This window comes from Electrona antarctica (genome assembly GCF_951216825.1).
Source record: "Electrona antarctica genome assembly, contig: scaffold_941, whole genome shotgun sequence".
NCBI classification, from domain to species: domain Eukaryota; kingdom Metazoa; phylum Chordata; class Actinopteri; order Myctophiformes; family Myctophidae; genus Electrona; species Electrona antarctica.
Window position 1 is genome coordinate 1 of NW_027637024.1, and position 20,711 is coordinate 20,711.

At 50.2% G+C, this 20,711-nt stretch overlaps 1 protein-coding gene across 1 annotated transcript; it reads right to left on the reverse strand.

The window, feature by feature from the left end:
- Positions 1-304: 304 nt before the first annotated feature.
- On the reverse strand, positions 305-19,576 carry LOC306919503 (serine incorporator 5-like; the record flags this gene model as incomplete). Its single annotated transcript, XM_079532263.1, has 3 exons — positions 305-398; positions 16,835-16,917; positions 19,398-19,576. Coding segments are annotated over 3 exons (356 nt in total), but the record flags the coding sequence as incomplete, so codon positions are not given.
- Positions 19,577-20,711: the final 1,135 nt, after the last annotated feature.

The following is a 20,711-nucleotide window of genomic DNA, read 5'->3' on the forward strand; positions in this document are numbered from 1 at the left end:
TCCATTTGGTCCCAAACTATCATTTAAATGGGGACCCCCTGGGGGTCCCCTGGGGGTCCCTGGGGGTCCCCGGACCCCACTTTGGGAACCACTGTTTTACAGGATGCACTGAATATTAGACCACTGAAACTATTCGGCCAAATAGTGGCAAAACACACACACACACACACACACACACACACACACACACACACACACACACACACACACACACACACACACACACACACACACACACACACACACACACACACACACACACACACACACACACACACACACACACACACACACACACACACACCAGTTAGTGTTCCATCGATGAGCGAACTCCACCAGCAACAGGAGCTGGATGAGCAGGAAGATGGACGCACCCACGGCTCCCATGTAGCGCCACACTGTGGAGGGAGGACAGAACTACAGGGTTAGTACACGTAGCGCCACACTATTTTATTTAGCGAATGCAAAGTCCTTTAGCCAAGCGGTTGCCTCCTGGTCTGCTGTATGGAGGGTGATTAATCCTCCTTCCAGTCTTTGGAGAGGACAAACTTCTATGATGTGCTCCATGGTTTGCTCCTCACCACACGCACACAGTGGGCTTGGGCTACTTCCCCACTTGTGAAGGCTGGCCAAGCAGGGGCCATGTCCAGTCCTGAATCTATTGAGCGTAGACCACTGTCTCCTTGGGAGGGTGGTGCCAGGGACCTGTTGGTTGGGGTCTGACACCAGGTGTTTGTTTGGGACCTCATTGGACTCCCATTCCCTTTTCCAAGCTGATTGGATGGTGAAGTCAGCTGATGGGAGGTTCCTCCAAATTGGTCGTATGGGAGTCGAGCAGTGGGTTGAATATGTCTGCATGGATTGGTAGGTGGGGAGAGTCTTTGACCTTTTGAAGCATCCTTTGAGAGACTGCTGCTCGCCGGATATGTGGGGGTGCTATGTTTGATAATACTGGGAGCCAGGGGAGTGGTGTGGAGCGAATAGTGCCGGTTATGGTTCTCATGGTGGTGTTGAGCTGGGTGTCCACTTGGTGTGTGTGATGACCTAGACCAGACAGGGGCACAATATTCTGCTGCAGAGTATGACAGGGCCAGTGCTGAGGTGCGCAGTGTGGAGGCTGCCGCCCCCCATTTTGCGCCACACTGTGGAGGGAGGACAGAACTACAGGGTTAGTACACGTAGCGCCACACTGTGGAGGGAGGACAGAACTACAGGGTTAGTACACGTAGCGCCACACTGTGGAGGGAGGACAGAACCACAGGGTTAGTACACGTAGCGCCACACTGTGGAGGAAGGACAGAACTACAAGGTTAGTACACGTAGCGCCACATTGTGGAGGGAGGACAGAACTACAGGGTTAGTACACGTAGCGCCACACTGTGGAGGGAGGACAGAACTACAGGGTTAGTACACGTAGCGCCACACTGTGGAGGGAGGACAGAACTACAGGGTTAGTACACGTAGCGCCACACTGTGGAGGGAGGACAGAACTACAGGGTTAGTACACGTAGCGCCACACTGTGGAGGGAGGACAGAACTAGCATGACTAGCTGACTTCACCATCCAATCAGCTTGGAAAAGGGAATGGGAGTCCAATGAGGTCCCAAACAAACACCTGGGCTGCGTTCGAATTAATTCCCTATGCCCCATATAGTGCACTACTTTGGGGTTCCGCCATTTTGTTATAGTGTCCGAATATGTAGTGAGCATTTTTGCACCCTAATGTAGTGGACTGAAGTATCCCACAATGCACCGGGAATTGTAGGGACCATCCGATGGTCACTACAAAAACACAGCGAAGCAAATCTGCCCCATAATGCATTGCGCAAGCTCGCTCTTGAGCGCACATGCACGCGTTTGCGCGCACGTGCGCTGCTTCTGCATGCATGCGCTTATTGCGCTCCAACTCAGAAGAGGCAGAAGTTGAACCAGCGAAAGAAATCAACACAAATGTACTTTTTAAACTTTCGTTTCCCCTCTCTTTTCATTTGCAATAGTATTACTAATCTGATTCATTGTATCACCCAGGCCCAGCATGACGTTAGGAGAGGAATGAGTTGCTTGCTGTAGAAGGCCTTATATTTTAATAGTTTTTGGATTAAGGTTGGTGAGGTTGTAAAGCCTGGCATTGATCAAGGGTGAAAAGGCCTGGCATTGATCAAGGGTGAAAAGGCCTGGCATTGATCAAGGGTGAAAAGGCCTGGCATTGATCAAGGGTGAAAGCGCCACACTGTGGAGGGAGGACAGAACCACATCATTAGTAGTAGTATAGTAGAAGTTGTTAGGGATGGAGCTTGTTCATGTTTTATTGATAACGAATCGATCACCTTATTGATCAGGCTTATCGATCCGGGTTCTTATCCAGACCACTATCGAGCCTTTCCCCCTTGATCAATGCCAAGCCTTTTCACCCATGATCAATGCCAGGCCTTTTCACCCTTGATCAATGCCAGGCCTTTTCACCCTTGATCAATGCCAAGCCTTTTCACCCTTGATCAATGCAAGGCCTTTTCACCCTTGATCAATGCAAGGCCTTTTCACCCTTGATCAATGCCAAGCCTTTTCACCCTTGATCAATGCCAGGCCTTTTCACCCTTGATCAATGCCCAGCCTTTTCACCCTTGATCAATGCCAGGCCTTTTCACCCTTGATCAATGCCAGGCCTTTTCACCCTTGATCAATGCCAGGCCTTTTCACCCTTGATCAATGCCAGGCCTTTTCACCCTTGATCAATGCCAGGCCTTTTCACCCTTGATCAATGCCAGGCCTTTTCACCCTTGATCAATGCCAGGCCTTTTCACCCTTGATCAATGCCAGGCCTTTCCACCCTTGATCAATGCCAGGCCTTTTCACCCTTGATCAATGCCAGGCCTTTTCACCCTTGATCAATGCCAGGCCTTTTCACCCTTGATCAATGCCAGGCCTTTTCACCCTTGATCAATGCCAGGCCTTTTCACCCTTGATCAATGCCAGGCCTTTTCACCCTTGATCAATGCCAGGCCTTTTCACCCTTGATCAATGCCAGGCCTTTTCACCCTTGATCAATGCCAGGCCTTTTCACCCTTGATCAATGCCAGGCCTTTTCACCCTTGATCAATGCCAGGCCTTTTCACCCTTGATCAATGCCAAGCCTTTTCACCCTTGATCAATGCCAGGCCTTTTCACCCTTGATCAATGCCAGGCCTTTTCACCCTTGATCAATGCCAGGCTTTACAACCTCACCAACCTTAATCCAAAAACTATTAAAATATAAGGCCTTCTACAGCAAGCAACTCATTCCTCTCCTAACGTCATGCTGGGCCTGGGTGATACAATGAATCAGATTAGTAATACTATTGCAAATGAAAAGAGAGGGGAAACGAAAGTTTAAAAAGTACATTTGTGTTGATTTCTTTCGCTGGTTCAACTTCTGCCTCTTCTGAGTTGGAGCGCAATAAGCGCATGCATGCAGAAGCAGCGCACGTGCGCGCAAACGCGTGCATGTGCGCTCAAGAGCGAGCTTGCGCAATGCATTATGGGGCAGATTTGCTTCGCTGTGTTTTTGTAGTGACCATCGGATGGTCCCTACAATTCCCGGTGCATTGTGGGATACTTCAGTCCACTACATTAGGGTGCAAAAATGCTCACTACATATTCGGACACTATAACAAAATGGCGGAACCCCAAAGTAGTGCACTATATGGGGCATAGGGAATTAATTCGAACGCAGCCCAGGTGTTTGTTTGGGACCTCATTGGACTCCCATTCCCTTTTCCAAGCTGATTGGATGGTGAAGTCAGCTGATGGGAGGTTCCTCCAAATTGGTCGTATGGGAGTCGAGCAGTGGGTTGAATATGTCTGCATGGATTGGTAGGTGGGGAGAGTCTTTGACCTTTTGAAGCATCCTTTGAGAGACTGCTGCTCGCCGGATATGTGGGGGTGCTATGTTTGATAATACTGGGAGCCAGGGGAGTGGTGTGGAGCGAATAGTGCCGGTTATGGTTCTCATGGTGGTGTTGAGCTGGGTGTCCACTTGGTGTGTGTGATGACCTAGACCAGACAGGGGCACAATATTCTGCTGCAGAGTATGACAGGGCCAGTGCTGAGGTGCGCAGTGTGGAGGCTGCCGCCCCCCATTTTGCGCCACACTGTGGAGGGAGGACAGAACTACAGGGTTAGTACACGTAGCGCCACACTGTGGAGGGAGGACAGAACTACAGGGTTAGTACACGTAGCGCCACACTGTGGAGGGAGGACAGAACCACAGGGTTAGTACACGTAGCGCCACACTGTGGAGGAAGGACAGAACTACAAGGTTAGTACACGTAGCGCCACATTGTGGAGGGAGGACAGAACTACAGGGTTAGTACACGTAGCGCCACACTGTGGAGGGAGGACAGAACTACAGGGTTAGTACACGTAGCGCCACACTGTGGAGGGAGGACAGAACTACAGGGTTAGTACACGTAGCGCCACACTGTGGAGGGAGGACAGAACTACAGGGTTAGTACACGTAGCGCCACACTGTGGAGGGAGGACAGAACTACAGGGTTAGTACACGTAGCGCCACACTGTGGAGGGAGGACAGAACCACAGGGTTAGTACACGTAGCGCCACACTGTGGAGGAAGGACAGAACTACAGGGTTAGTACACGTAGCGCCACATTGTGGAGGGAGGACAGAACTACAGGGTTAGTACACGTAGCGCCACACTGTGGAGGGAGGACAGAACTACAGGGTTAGTACACGTAGCGCCACACTGTGGAGGGAGGACAGAACTACAGGGTTAGTACACGTAGCGCCACACTGTGGAGGGAGGACAGAACTACAGGGTTAGTACACGTAGCGCCACACTGTGGAGGGAGGACAGAACTACAGGGTTAGTACACATAGCACCACACTGTGGAGGGAGGACAGAACTACAGGGTTAGTACATGTAGCGCCACACTGTGGAGGGAGGACAGAACTACAGGGTTAGTACACGTAGCGCCACACTGTGGAGGGAGGACAGAACCACATCATTAGTAGTAGTATAGTAGAAGTTGTTAGGGATGGAGCTTGTTCATGTTTTATTGATAACGAATCGATCACCTTATTGATCAGGCTTATCGATCCGGGTTCTTATCCAGACCACTATCGAGCCTTTCCCCCTTGATCAATGCCAAGCCTTTTCACCCATGATCAATGCCAGGCCTTTTCACCCTTGATCAATGCCAAGCCTTTTCACCCTTGATAAATGCAAGGCCTTTTCACCCTTGATCAATGCAAGGCCTTTTCACCCTTGATCAATGCCAAGCCTTTTCACCCTTGATCAATGCCAGGCCTTTTCACCCTTGATCAATGCAAGGCCTTTTCACCCTTGATCAATGCCAAGCCTTTTCACCCTTGATCAATGCCAGGCCCTTTCACCCTTGATCAATGCCCAGCCTTTTCACCCTTGATCAATGCCAGGCCTTTTCACCCTTGATCAATGCCAGGCCTTTTCACCCTTGATCAATGCCAGGCCTTTTCACCCTTGATCAATGCCAGGCCTTTTCACCCTTGATCAATGCCAGGCCTTTTCACCCTTGATCAATGCCAGGCCTTTTCACCCTTGATCAATGCCAGGCCTTTTCACCCTTGATCAATGCCAGGCCTTTTCACCCTTGATCAATGCCAAGCCTTTTCACCCTTGATCAATGCCAGGCCTTTTCACCCTTGATCAATGCCAGGCCTTTCACCCTTGATCAATGCCAGGCCTTTTCACCCTTGATCAATGCCAGGCCTTTTCACCCTTGATCAATGCCAGGCCTTTTCACCCTTGACAATGCCAGGCCTTTTCACCCTTGATCAATGCCAGGCCTTTTCACCCTTGATCAATGCCAGGCCCTTTCACCCTTGATCAATGCCAAGCCTTTTCACCCTTGATCAATGCCAGGCCTTTTCACCCTTGATCAATGCCAGGCCTTTTCACCCTTGATCAATGCCAGGCCTTTTCACCCTTGATCAATGCCAAGCCTTTTCACCCTTGATCAATGCCAGGCCTTTTCACCCTTGATCAATGCCAGGCCTTTTCACCCTTGATCAATGCCAGGCCTTTTCACCCTTGATCAATGCCAGGCCTTTTCACCCTTGATCAATGCCAAGCCTTTTCACCCTTGATCAATGCCAGGCCTTTGCACCCTTGATCAATGCCAGGCCTTTTCACCCTTGATCAATGCCAGGCCTTTTCACCCTTGATCAATGCCAGGCCTTTTCACCCTTGATCAATGCCAGGCCTTTTCACCCTTGATCAATGCCAGGCCTTTTCACCCTTGATCAATGCCAGGCCTTTTCACCCTTGATCAATGCCAGGCCTTTTCACCCTTGATCAATGCCAGGCCTTTTCACCCTTGATCAATGCCAGGCCTTTTCACCCTTGATCAATGCCAGGCTTTACAACCTCACCAACCTTAATCCAAAAACTATTAAAATATAAGGCCTTCTACAGCAAGCAACTCATTCCTCTCCTAACGTCATGCTGGGCCTGGGTGATACAATGAATCAGATTAGTAATACTATTGCAAATGAAAAGAGAGGGGAAACGAAAGTTTAAAAAGTACATTTGTGTTGATTTCTTTCGCTGGTTCAACTTCTGCCTCTTCTGAGTTGGAGCGCAATAAGCGCATGCATGCAGAAGCAGCGCACGTGCGCGCAAACGCGTGCATGTGCGCTCAAGAGCGAGCTTGCGCAATGCATTATGGGGCAGATTTGCTTCGCTGTGTTTTTGTAGTGACCATCGGATGGTCCCTACAATTCCCGGTGCATTGTGGGATACTTCAGTCCACTACATTAGGGTGCAAAAATGCTCACTACATATTCGGACACTATAACAAAATGGCGGAACCCCAAAGTAGTGCACTATATGGGGCATAGGGAATTAATTCGAACGCAGCCCAGGTGTTTGTTTGGGACCTCATTGGACTCCCATTCCCTTTTCCAAGCTGATTGGATGGTGAAGTCAGCTGATGGGAGGTTCCTCCAAATTGGTCGTATGGGAGTCGAGCAGTGGGTTGAATATGTCTGCATGGATTGGTAGGTGGGGAGAGTCTTTGACCTTTTGAAGCATCCTTTGAGAGACTGCTGCTCGCCGGATATGTGGGGGTGCTATGTTTGATAATACTGGGAGCCAGGGGAGTGGTGTGGAGCGAATAGTGCCGGTTATGGTTCTCATGGTGGTGTTGAGCTGGGTGTCCACTTGGTGTGTGTGATGACCTAGACCAGACAGGGGCACAATATTCTGCTGCAGAGTATGACAGGGCCAGTGCTGAGGTGCGCAGTGTGGAGGCTGCCGCCCCCCATTTTGCGCCACACTGTGGAGGGAGGACAGAACTACAGGGTTAGTACACGTAGCGCCACACTGTGGAGGGAGGACAGAACTACAGGGTTAGTACACGTAGCGCCACACTGTGGAGGGAGGACAGAACCACAGGGTTAGTACACGTAGCGCCACACTGTGGAGGAAGGACAGAACTACAAGGTTAGTACACGTAGCGCCACATTGTGGAGGGAGGACAGAACTACAGGGTTAGTACACGTAGCGCCACACTGTGGAGGGAGGACAGAACTACAGGGTTAGTACACGTAGCGCCACACTGTGGAGGGAGGACAGAACTACAGGGTTAGTACACGTAGCGCCACACTGTGGAGGGAGGACAGAACTACAGGGTTAGTACACGTAGCGCCACACTGTGGAGGGAGGACAGAACTACAGGGTTAGTACACGTAGCGCCACACTGTGGAGGGAGGACAGAACCACAGGGTTAGTACACGTAGCGCCACACTGTGGAGGAAGGACAGAACTACAGGGTTAGTACACGTAGCGCCACATTGTGGAGGGAGGACAGAACTACAGGGTTAGTACACGTAGCGCCACACTGTGGAGGGAGGACAGAACTACAGGGTTAGTACACGTAGCGCCACACTGTGGAGGGAGGACAGAACTACAGGGTTAGTACACGTAGCGCCACACTGTGGAGGGAGGACAGAACTACAGGGTTAGTACACGTAGCGCCACACTGTGGAGGGAGGACAGAACTACAGGGTTAGTACACATAGCACCACACTGTGGAGGGAGGACAGAACTACAGGGTTAGTACATGTAGCGCCACACTGTGGAGGGAGGACAGAACTACAGGGTTAGTACACGTAGCGCCACACTGTGGAGGGAGGACAGAACCACATCATTAGTAGTAGTATAGTAGAAGTTGTTAGGGATGGAGCTTGTTCATGTTTTATTGATAACGAATCGATCACCTTATTGATCAGGCTTATCGATCCGGGTTCTTATCCAGACCACTATCGAGCCTTTCCCCCTTGATCAATGCCAAGCCTTTTCACCCATGATCAATGCAAGGCCTTTTCACCCTTGATCAATGCCAGGCCTTTTCACCCTTGATCAATGCCAAGCCTTTTCACCCTTGATCAATGCCAGGCCTTTTCACCCTTGATCAATGCCAGGCCCTTTCACCCTTGATCAATGCCAGGCCTTTTCACCCTTGATCAATGCCAGGCCTTTTCACCCTTGATCAATGCAAGGCCTTTTCACCCTTGATCAATGCCCAGCCTTTTCACCCTTGATCAATGCCAGGCCTTTTCACCCTTGATCAATGCCAGGCCTTTTCACCCTTGATCAATGCCAGGCCTTTTCACCCTTGATCAATGCCAGGCCTTTTCACCCTTGATCAATGCCAGGCCTTTTCACCCTTGATCAATGCCAGGCCTTTTCACCCTTGATCAATGCCAGGCCTTATCACCCTTGATCAATGCCAAGCCTTTTCACCCTTGATCAATGCCAGGCCTTTTCACCCTTGATCAATGCCAGGCCTTTCACCCTTGATCAATGCCAGGCCTTTTCACCCTTGATCAATGCCAAGCCTTTTCACCCTTGATCAATGCAAGGCCTTTTCACCCTTGATCAATGCCAGGCCTTTTCACCCTTGATCAATGCCAGGCCTTTTCACCCTTGATCAATGCCAGGCCTTTTCACCCATGATCAATGCCAAGCCTTTTCACCCTTGATCAATGCAAGGCCTTTTCACCCTTGATCAATGCAAGGCCTTTTCACCCTTGATCAATGCAAGGCCTTTTCACCCTTGATCAATGCCAAGCCTTTTCACCCTTGATCAATGCAAGGCCTTTTCACCCTTGATCAATGCAAGGCCTTTTCACCCTTGATCAATGCAAGGCCTTTTCACCCTTGATCAATGCCAGGCCTTTTCACCCTTGATCAATGCCAGGCCTTTTCACCCTTGATCAATGCAAGGCCTTTTCACCCTTGATCAATGCCAGGCCTTTTCACCCTTGATCAATGCCCAGCCTTTTCACCCTTGATCAATGCCAGGCCTTTCACCCTTGATCAATGCCAGGCCTTTTCACCCTTGATCAATGCCAGGCCTTTTCACCCTTGATCAATGCAAGGCCTTTTCCCCCTTGATCAATGCCAGGCCTTTTCACCCTTGATCAATGCCAGGCCTTTTCACCCTTGATCAATGCCAGGCCTTTTCACCCTTGATCAATGCCAGGCCTTTTCACCCTTGATCAATGCCAGGCCTTTTCCCCCTTGATCAATGCCAGGCCTTTTCACCCTTGATCAATGCCAGGCCTTTTCACCCTTGATCAATGCCAGGCCTTTTCACCCTTGATCAATGCCAGGCCTTTTCACCCTTGATCAATGCCCAGCCTTTTCACCCTTGATCAATGCCCAGCCTTTTCACCCTTGATCAATGCCAGGCCTTTTCACCCTTGATCAATGCCAAGCCTTTTCACCCTTGATCAATGCCAGGCCTTTTCACCCTTGATCAATGCCAGGCCTTTTCACCCTTGATCAATGCCAGGCCTTTTCACCCTTGATCAATGCCAGGCCTTTTCACCCTTGATCAATGCCAGGCCTTTTCACCCTTGATCAATGCCAGGCCTTTTCACCCTTGATCAATGCCAGGCCTTTTCACCCTTGATCAATGCCAGGCCTTTTCACCCTTGATCAATGCCAGGCCTTTTCACCCTTGATCAATGCCAGGCCTTTTCACCCTTGATCAATGCCAGGCCTTTTCACCCTTGATCAATGCCAGGCCTTTTCACCCTTGATCAATGCCAGGCTTTACAACCTCACCAACCTTAATCCAAAAACTATTAAAATATAAGGCCTTCTACAGCAAGCAACTCATTCCTCTCCTAACGTCATGCTGGGCCTGGGTGATACAATGAATCAGATTAGTAATACTATTGCAAATGAAAAGAGAGGGGAAACGAAAGTTTAAAAAGTACATTTGTGTTGATTTCTTTCGCTGGTTCAACTTCTGCCTCTTCTGAGTTGGAGCGCAATAAGCGCATGCATGCAGAAGCAGCGCACGTGCGCGCAAACGCGTGCATGTGCGCTCAAGAGCGAGCTTGCGCAATGCATTATGGGGCAGATTTGCTTCGCTGTGTTTTTGTAGTGACCATCGGATGGTCCCTACAATTCCCGGTGCATTGTGGGATACTTCAGTCCACTACATTAGGGTGCAAAAATGCTCACTACATATTCGGACACTATAACAAAATGGCGGAACCCCAAAGTAGTGCACTATATGGGGCATAGGGAATTAATTCGAACGCAGCCCAGGTGTTTGTTTGGGACCTCATTGGACTCCCATTCCCTTTTCCAAGCTGATTGGATGGTGAAGTCAGCTGATGGGAGGTTCCTCCAAATTGGTCGTATGGGAGTCGAGCAGTGGGTTGAATATGTCTGCATGGATTGGTAGGTGGGGAGAGTCTTTGACCTTTTGAAGCATCCTTTGAGAGACTGCTGCTCGCCGGATATGTGGGGGTGCTATGTTTGATAATACTGGGAGCCAGGGGAGTGGTGTGGAGCGAATAGTGCCGGTTATGGTTCTCATGGTGGTGTTGAGCTGGGTGTCCACTTGGTGTGTGTGATGACCTAGACCAGACAGGGGCACAATATTCTGCTGCAGAGTATGACAGGGCCAGTGCTGAGGTGCGCAGTGTGGAGGCTGCCGCCCCCCATTTTGCGCCACACTGTGGAGGGAGGACAGAACTACAGGGTTAGTACACGTAGCGCCACACTGTGGAGGGAGGACAGAACTACAGGGTTAGTACACGTAGCGCCACACTGTGGAGGGAGGACAGAACCACAGGGTTAGTACACGTAGCGCCACACTGTGGAGGAAGGACAGAACTACAAGGTTAGTACACGTAGCGCCACATTGTGGAGGGAGGACAGAACTACAGGGTTAGTACACGTAGCGCCACACTGTGGAGGGAGGACAGAACTACAGGGTTAGTACACGTAGCGCCACACTGTGGAGGGAGGACAGAACTACAGGGTTAGTACACGTAGCGCCACACTGTGGAGGGAGGACAGAACTACAGGGTTAGTACACGTAGCGCCACACTGTGGAGGGAGGACAGAACTACAGGGTTAGTACACGTAGCGCCACACTGTGGAGGGAGGACAGAACCACAGGGTTAGTACACGTAGCGCCACACTGTGGAGGAAGGACAGAACTACAGGGTTAGTACACGTAGCGCCACATTGTGGAGGGAGGACAGAACTACAGGGTTAGTACACGTAGCGCCACACTGTGGAGGGAGGACAGAACTACAGGGTTAGTACACGTAGCGCCACACTGTGGAGGGAGGACAGAACTACAGGGTTAGTACACGTAGCGCCACACTGTGGAGGGAGGACAGAACTACAGGGTTAGTACACGTAGCGCCACACTGTGGAGGGAGGACAGAACTACAGGGTTAGTACACATAGCACCACACTGTGGAGGGAGGACAGAACTACAGGGTTAGTACATGTAGCGCCACACTGTGGAGGGAGGACAGAACTACAGGGTTAGTACACGTAGCGCCACACTGTGGAGGGAGGACAGAACCACATCATTAGTAGTAGTATAGTAGAAGTTGTTAGGGATGGAGCTTGTTCATGTTTTATTGATAACGAATCGATCACCTTATTGATCAGGCTTATCGATCCGGGTTCTTATCCAGACCACTATCGAGCCTTTCCCCCTTGATCAATGCCAAGCCTTTTCACCCATGATCAATGCAAGGCCTTTTCACCCTTGATCAATGCCAGGCCTTTTCACCCTTGATCAATGCCAAGCCTTTTCACCCTTGATCAATGCCAGGCCTTTTCACCCTTGATCAATGCCAGGCCCTTTCACCCTTGATCAATGCCAGGCCTTTTCACCCTTGATCAATGCCAGGCCTTTTCACCCTTGATCAATGCAAGGCCTTTTCACCCTTGATCAATGCCCAGCCTTTTCACCCTTGATCAATGCCAGGCCTTTTCACCCTTGATCAATGCCAGGCCTTTTCACCCTTGATCAATGCCAGGCCTTTTCACCCTTGATCAATGCCAGGCCTTTTCACCCTTGATCAATGCCAGGCCTTTTCACCCTTGATCAATGCCAGGCCTTTTCACCCTTGATCAATGCCAGGCCTTATCACCCTTGATCAATGCCAAGCCTTTTCACCCTTGATCAATGCCAGGCCTTTTCACCCTTGATCAATGCCAGGCCTTTCACCCTTGATCAATGCCAGGCCTTTTCACCCTTGATCAATGCCAAGCCTTTTCACCCTTGATCAATGCAAGGCCTTTTCACCCTTGATCAATGCCAGGCCTTTTCACCCTTGATCAATGCCAGGCCTTTTCACCCTTGATCAATGCCAGGCCTTTTCACCCATGATCAATGCCAAGCCTTTTCACCCTTGATCAATGCAAGGCCTTTTCACCCTTGATCAATGCAAGGCCTTTTCACCCTTGATCAATGCAAGGCCTTTTCACCCTTGATCAATGCCAAGCCTTTTCACCCTTGATCAATGCAAGGCCTTTTCACCCTTGATCAATGCAAGGCCTTTTCACCCTTGATCAATGCAAGGCCTTTTCACCCTTGATCAATGCCAGGCCTTTTCACCCTTGATCAATGCCAGGCCTTTTCACCCTTGATCAATGCAAGGCCTTTTCACCCTTGATCAATGCCAGGCCTTTTCACCCTTGATCAATGCCCAGCCTTTTCACCCTTGATCAATGCCAGGCCTTTCACCCTTGATCAATGCCAGGCCTTTTCACCCTTGATCAATGCCAGGCCTTTTCACCCTTGATCAATGCAAGGCCTTTTCCCCCTTGATCAATGCCAGGCCTTTTCACCCTTGATCAATGCCAGGCCTTTTCACCCTTGATCAATGCCAGGCCTTTTCACCCTTGATCAATGCCAGGCCTTTTCACCCTTGATCAATGCCAGGCCTTTTCCCCCTTGATCAATGCCAGGCCTTTTCACCCTTGATCAATGCCAGGCCTTTTCACCCTTGATCAATGCCAGGCCTTTTCACCCTTGATCAATGCCAGGCCTTTTCACCCTTGATCAATGCCCAGCCTTTTCACCCTTGATCAATGCCCAGCCTTTTCACCCTTGATCAATGCCAGGCCTTTTCACCCTTGATCAATGCCAAGCCTTTTCACCCTTGATCAATGCCAGGCCTTTTCACCCTTGATCAATGCCAGGCCTTTTCACCCTTGATCAATGCCAGGCCTTTTCACCCTTGATCAATGCCAGGCCTTTTCACCCTTGATCAATGCCAGGCCTTTTCACCCTTGATCAATGCCAGGCCTTTTCACCCTTGATCAATGCCAGGCCTTTTCACCCTTGATCAATGCCAGGCCTTTTCACCCTTGATCAATGCCAGGCCTTTTCACCCTTGATCAATGCCAGGCCTTTTCACCCTTGATCAATGCCAGGCCTTTTCACCCTTGATCAATGCCAAGCCTTTTCACCCTTGATCAATGCCAGGCCTTTTCACCCTTGATCAATGCCAGGCCTTTTCACCCTTGATCAATGCCAGGCTTTACAACCTCACCAACCTTAATCCAAAAACTATTAAAATATAAGGCCTTCTACAGCAAGCAACTCATTCCTCTCCTAACGTCATGCTGGGCCTGGGTGATACAATGAATCAGATTAGTAATACTATTGCAAATGAAAAGAGAGGGGAAACGAAAGTTTAAAAAGTACATTTGTGTTGATTTCTTTCGCTGGTTCAACTTCTGCCTCTTCTGAGTTGGAGCGCAATAAGCGCATGCATGCAGAAGCAGCGCACGTGCGCGCAAACGCGTGCATGTGCGCTCAAGAGCGAGCTTGCGCAATGCATTATGGGGCAGATTTGCTTCGCTGTGTTTTTGTAGTGACCATCGGATGGTCCCTACAATTCCCGGTGCATTGTGGGATACTTCAGTCCACTACATTAGGGTGCAAAAATGCTCACTACATATTCGGACACTATAACAAAATGGCGGAACCCCAAAGTAGTGCACTATATGGGGCATAGGGAATTAATTCGAACGCAGCCCAGGTGTTTGTTTGGGACCTCATTGGACTCCCATTCCCTTTTCCAAGCTGATTGGATGGTGAAGTCAGCTGATGGGAGGTTCCTCCAAATTGGTCGTATGGGAGTCGAGCAGTGGGTTGAATATGTCTGCATGGATTGGTAGGTGGGGAGAGTCTTTGATCTTTTGAAGCATCCTTTGAGAGACTGCTGCTCGCCGGATATGTGGGGGTGCTATGTTTGATAATACTGGGAGCCAGGGGAGTGGTGTGGAGCGAATAGTGCCGGTTATGGTTCTCATGGTGGTGTTGAGCTGGGTGTCCACTTGGTGTGTGTGATGACCTAGACCAGACAGGGGCACAATATTCTGCTGCAGAGTATGACAGGGCCAGTGCTGAGGTGCGCAGTGTGGAGGCTGCCGCCCCCCATTTTGCGCCACACTGTGGAGGGAGGACAGAACTACAGGGTTAGTACACGTAGCGCCACACTGTGGAGGGAGGACAGAACTACAGGGTTAGTACACGTAGCGCCACACTGTGGAGGGAGGACAGAACCACAGGGTTAGTACACGTAGCGCCACACTGTGGAGGAAGGACAGAACTACAAGGTTAGTACACGTAGCGCCACATTGTGGAGGGAGGACAGAACTACAGGGTTAGTACACGTAGCGCCACACTGTGGAGGGAGGACAGAACTACAGGGTTAGTACACGTAGCGCCACACTGTGGAGGGAGGACAGAACTACAGGGTTAGTACACGTAGCGCCACACTGTGGAGGGAGGACAGAACTACAGGGTTAGTACACGTAGCGCCACACTGTGGAGGGAGGACAGAACTACAGGGTTAGTACACGTAGCGCCACACTGTGGAGGGAGGACAGAACCACAGGGTTAGTACACGTAGCGCCACACTGTGGAGGAAGGACAGAACTACAGGGTTAGTACACGTAGCGCCACATTGTGGAGGGAGGACAGAACTACAGGGTTAGTACACGTAGCGCCACACTGTGGAGGGAGGACAGAACTACAGGGTTAGTACACGTAGCGCCACACTGTGGAGGGAGGACAGAACTACAGGGTTAGTACACGTAGCGCCACACTGTGGAGGGAGGACAGAACTACAGGGTTAGTACACGTAGCGCCACACTGTGGAGGGAGGACAGAACTACAGGGTTAGTACACATAGCACCACACTGTGGAGGGAGGACAGAACTACAGGGTTAGTACATGTAGCGCCACACTGTGGAGGGAGGACAGAACTACAGGGTTAGTACACGTAGCGCCACACTGTGGAGGGAGGACAGAACCACATCATTAGTAGTAGTATAGTAGAAGTTGTTAGGGATGGAGCTTGTTCATGTTTTATTGATAACGAATCGATCACCTTATTGATCAGGCTTATCGATCCGGGTTCTTATCCAGACCACTATCGAGCCTTTCCCCCTTGATCAATGCCATGCCTTTTCACCCATGATCAATGCCAGGCCTTTTCACCCTTGATCAATGCCAGGCCTTTTCACCCTTGATCAATGCCAAGCCTTTTCACCCTTGATCAATGCAAGGCCTTTTCACCCTTGATCAATGCCAGGCCTTTTCACCCTTGATCAATGCCAGGCCTTTTCACCCTTGATCAATGCCAGGCCTTTTCACCCTTGATCAATGCCAGGCCCTTTCACCCTTGATCAATGCCCAGCCTTTTCACCCTTGATCAATGCCAGGCCTTTTCACCCTTGATCAATGCCAGGCCTTTTCACCCTTGATCAATGCCAGGCCTTTTCACCCTTGATCAATGCCAGGCCTTTTCACCCTTGATCAATGCCAGGCCTTTTCACCCTTGATCAATGCCAGGCCTTTTCACCCTTGATCAATGCCAGGCCTTTTCACCCTTGATCAATGCCAGGCCTTTTCAAGGACTCAAAAATGTTTTTTTAACCCATTTAGACCTGAGGATGATTCTACAAATGTCTTCTAAATCCTGACAGTTTACTGAAAAACCCTATGTTTCTATATCAGTGGTGCTCAACCATTTTCATGTCAAGGACCCCTAGAATTATCTGTATTTGGCCGCCGACCCCCATCTCAAAATATTTAGTGCCAGGGACCCCCCCCCCCCCCCCCCTTAGAAGCATAGATTTGAGTTAAAAACGTTCTCTCTGAAAGAATATATATTCTGAAGCCTTCATTACCTTCCAGAGCGTGGGAACCCTGAAGCCTTCATTACCTTCCAGAGCGTGGGAACCCTGAAGCCTTCATTACCTTCCAGAGCGTGGGAACCCTGAAGCCTTCATTACCTTCCAGAGCGTGGGAACCCTGAAGCCTTCATTACCTTCCAGAGCGTGGGAACACTGAAGCCTTCATTACCTTCCAAAAAGGTCTCCTGGTTTCCTTACCTTCCAAAAACGTCTCCTGGTTTTCCTTACCTTCCAAAAAGGTCTCCTGGTTTCCTTACCTTCCAAAAAGGTCTCCTGGTTTCCTTACCTTCCAAAAAGGTCTCCTGGTTTCCTTACCTTCCAAAAAGGTCTCCTGGTTTGGCAGGAAGAATCCTCCAGCGCAGCACGCCACCAGAGCTATGAACTTCAGCAGCCAGAACCTGGAGGACAACGGGAGGTCAATACTGAAATAACTAACCACTTAAATACTCAATTAACTAACCACTTAAATACTCAATTAACTAACCACTTAAATACTCAATTAACTAACCAATTAAATACTCAATTAACCCATTTTGACCTGAGATCAGATTCTAAAAATGTCTTCTACATCCTGACATTTTTCTGAAAAAGCTATGTTTCTATGTCGTTCTTCGATTTTTCAAAAATAGCAGACCTACAAGCTCGTAGCGTAGTAGACGTTCTGAGACGGTACTTCCGGCAGTCTTCCGGGTGCTTCAAAACGCCACTGAGCAACTTCCACTGACATGAATAGCTGGGGGGCGGAGCTTCGCGCCAGTTCAGTCTCTATCCTTTTATATACTCTATGGTGTACGGAGGCTCTGAGCTAACGATACGTACCCGTTGTGTACGGAGGCTCTGAGCTAACGTTGTTACGTACCCGTTGTGTACGGAGGCTCTGAGTTAACGTTGTTACGTACCCGTTGTGTACGGAGGCTCTGAGCTAACGTTGTTACGTACCCGTTTTGTACGGAGGCTCTGAGTTAACGATACGTACCCGTTGTGTACGGAGGCTCTGAGCTAACGATACGTACCCGTTGTGTACGGCGGCTCTGAGTTAACGATACGTACCCGTTGTGTACGGAGGCTCTGAGTTAACGATACGTACCCGTTGTGTACGGAGGCTCTGAGTTAACGATACGTACCCGTTGTGTACGGAGGCTCTGAGTTAACGACACGTACCCGTTGTGTACGGAGGCTCTGAGCTAACGATACGTACCCGTTGTGTACGGAGGCTCTGAGCTAACGATACGTACCCGTTGTGTACGGCGGCTCTGAGCTAACGATACGTACCCGTTGTGTACGGAGGCTCTGAGCTAACGTTACGTACCCGTTGTCTACGGAGGCTCTAAGCTAACGATACGTACCCGTTGTGTACGGAGGCTCTGAGCTAACGTTGTTACGTACCCGTTGTGTACGGAGGCTCTGAGTTAACGTTGTTACGTACCCGTTGTGTACGGAGGCTCTGAGCTAACGTTGTTACGTACCCGTTTTGTACAGAGGCTCTGAGTTAACGATACGTACCCGTTGTGTACGGAGGCTCTGAGCTAACGATACGTACCCGTTGTGTACGGCGGCTCTGAGTTAACGATACGTACCCGTTGTGTACGGAGGCTCTGAGTTAACGATACGTACCCGTTGTGTACGGAGGCTCTGAGTTAACGACACGTACCCGTTGTGTACGGAGGCTCTGAGCTAACGATACGTACCCGTTGTGTACGGAGGCTCTGAGCTAACGATACGTACCCGTTGTGTACGGAGGCTCTGAGCTAACGTTACGTACCCGTTGTGTACGGAGGCTCTGAGCTAACGATACGTACCCGTTGTGTACGGAGGCTCTGAGCTAACGATACGTACCCGTTGTGTACGGAGGCTCTGAGCTAACGATACGTACCCGTTGTGTACGGAGGCTCTGAGCTAACGATACGTACCCGTTGTGTACGGCGGCTCTGAGCTAACGATACGTACCCGTTGTGTACGGAGGCTCTGAGCTAACGTTACGTACCCGTTGTCTACGGAGGCTCTAAGCTAACGATACGTACCCGTTGTGTACGGAGGCTCTGAGTTAACGTTGTTACGTACCCGTTGTGTACGGAGGCTCTGAGCTAACGTTGTTACGTACCCGTTTTGTACGGAGGCTCTGAGTTAACGATACGTACCCGTTGTGTACGGAGGCTCTGAGCTAACGATACGTACCCGTTGTGTACGGCGGCTCTGAGTTAACGATACGTACCCGTTGTGTACGGCGGCTCTGAGTTAACGATACGTACCCGTTGTGTACGGCGGCTCTGAGCTAACGATACGTACCCGTTGTGTACGGAGGCTCTGAGCTAACGATACGTACCCGTTGTGTACGGAGGCTCTGAGTTAACGATACGTACCCATTGTGTACGGAGGCTCTGAGTTAACGATACGTACCCGTTGTGTACGGAGGCTCTGAGTTAACGACACGTACCCGTTGTGTACGGAGGCTCTGAGCTAACGATACGTACCCGTTGTGTACGGAGGCTCTGAGCTAACGATACGTACCCGTTGTGTACGGAGGCTCTGAGCTAACGATACGTACCCGTTGTGTACGGAGGCTCTGAGCTAACGATACGTACCCGTTGTGTACGGCGGCTCTGAGCTAACGATACGTACCCGTTGTGTACGGAGGCTCTGAGCTAACGTTACGTACCCGTTGTCTACGGAGGCTCTGAGCTAACGTTACGTACCCGTTGTCTACGGAGGCTCTGAGCTAACGATACGTACCCGTTGTCTACGGAGGCTCTGAGCTAACGATACGTACCCGTTGTGTACGGAGGCTCTGAGCTAACGTTTCGTACCCGTTGTGTACGGCGGCTCTGAGCTAACGATACGTACCCGTTGTGTACGGAGGCTCTGAGCTAACGATACGTACCCGTTGTGTACGGCGGCCCGGCAGCCGCGGCCGCTCTTAATGCCCAGCGTCAGCAGGAAGAAGAGCAGGAAGAAACAGGCCATGCCGAAGCACAGCTTGTAGACGGCAGAGTATCCAACCAGAGCGCTGCAGTTCTGACCCGCGGACAGCTGCTCACACACCTTACTGTAGTAGGGGATCTGGAACAACACCATATATAGACATGTTACCCCACAGACAGCTGCTCACACACCTTACTGCAGTAGGGGATCTGAAACAACACCATATATAGACATGTTACCCCACAGACAGCTGCTCACACACCTTACTGCAGTAGGGGGTCTGAAACAACACCATATATAGACATGTTACCCCACAGACAGCTGCTCACACACCTTACTGTAGTAGGGGATCTGAAACAACACCATATATAGACATGTTACCCCACAGACAGCTGCTCACACACCTTACTGCAGTAGGGGGTCTGAAACAACACCATATATAGACATGTTACCCCACAGACAGCTGCTCACACACCTTACTGCAGTAGGGGGTCTGAAACAACACCATATATAGACATGTTACCCCACAGACAGCTGCTCACACACCTTACTGTAGTAGGGGGTCTGAAACAACACCATATATAGACATGTTACCCCACAGACAGCTGCTCACACACCTTACTGCAGTAGGGGGTCTGAAACAACACCATATATAGACATGTTACCCCACAGACAGCTGCTCACACACCTTACTGCAGTAGGGGGTCTGAAACAACACCATATATAGACATGTTACCCCACAGACAGCTGCTCACACACCTTACTGCAGTAGGGGGTCTGAAACAACACCATATATAGACATGTTACCCCACAGACAGCTGCTCACACACCTTACTGCAGTAGGGGGTCTGAAACAACACCATATATAGACATGTTACCCCACAGACAGCTGCTCACACACCTTACTGTAGTAGGGGGTCTGAAACAACACCATATATAGACATGTTACCCCACAGACAGCTGCTCACACACCTTACTGCAGTAGGGGGTCTGAAACAACACCATATATAGACATGTTACCCCACAGACAGCTGCTCACACACCTTACTGTAGTAGGGGATCTGAAACAACACCATATATAGACATGTTACCCCACAGACAGCTGCTCACACACCTTACTGCAGTAGGGGGTCTGAAACAACACCATATATAGACATGTTACCCCACAGACAGCTGCTCACACACCTTACTGCAGTAGGGGATCTGAAACAACACCATATATAGACATGTTACCCCACAGACAGCTGCTCACACACCTTACTGCAGTAGGGGG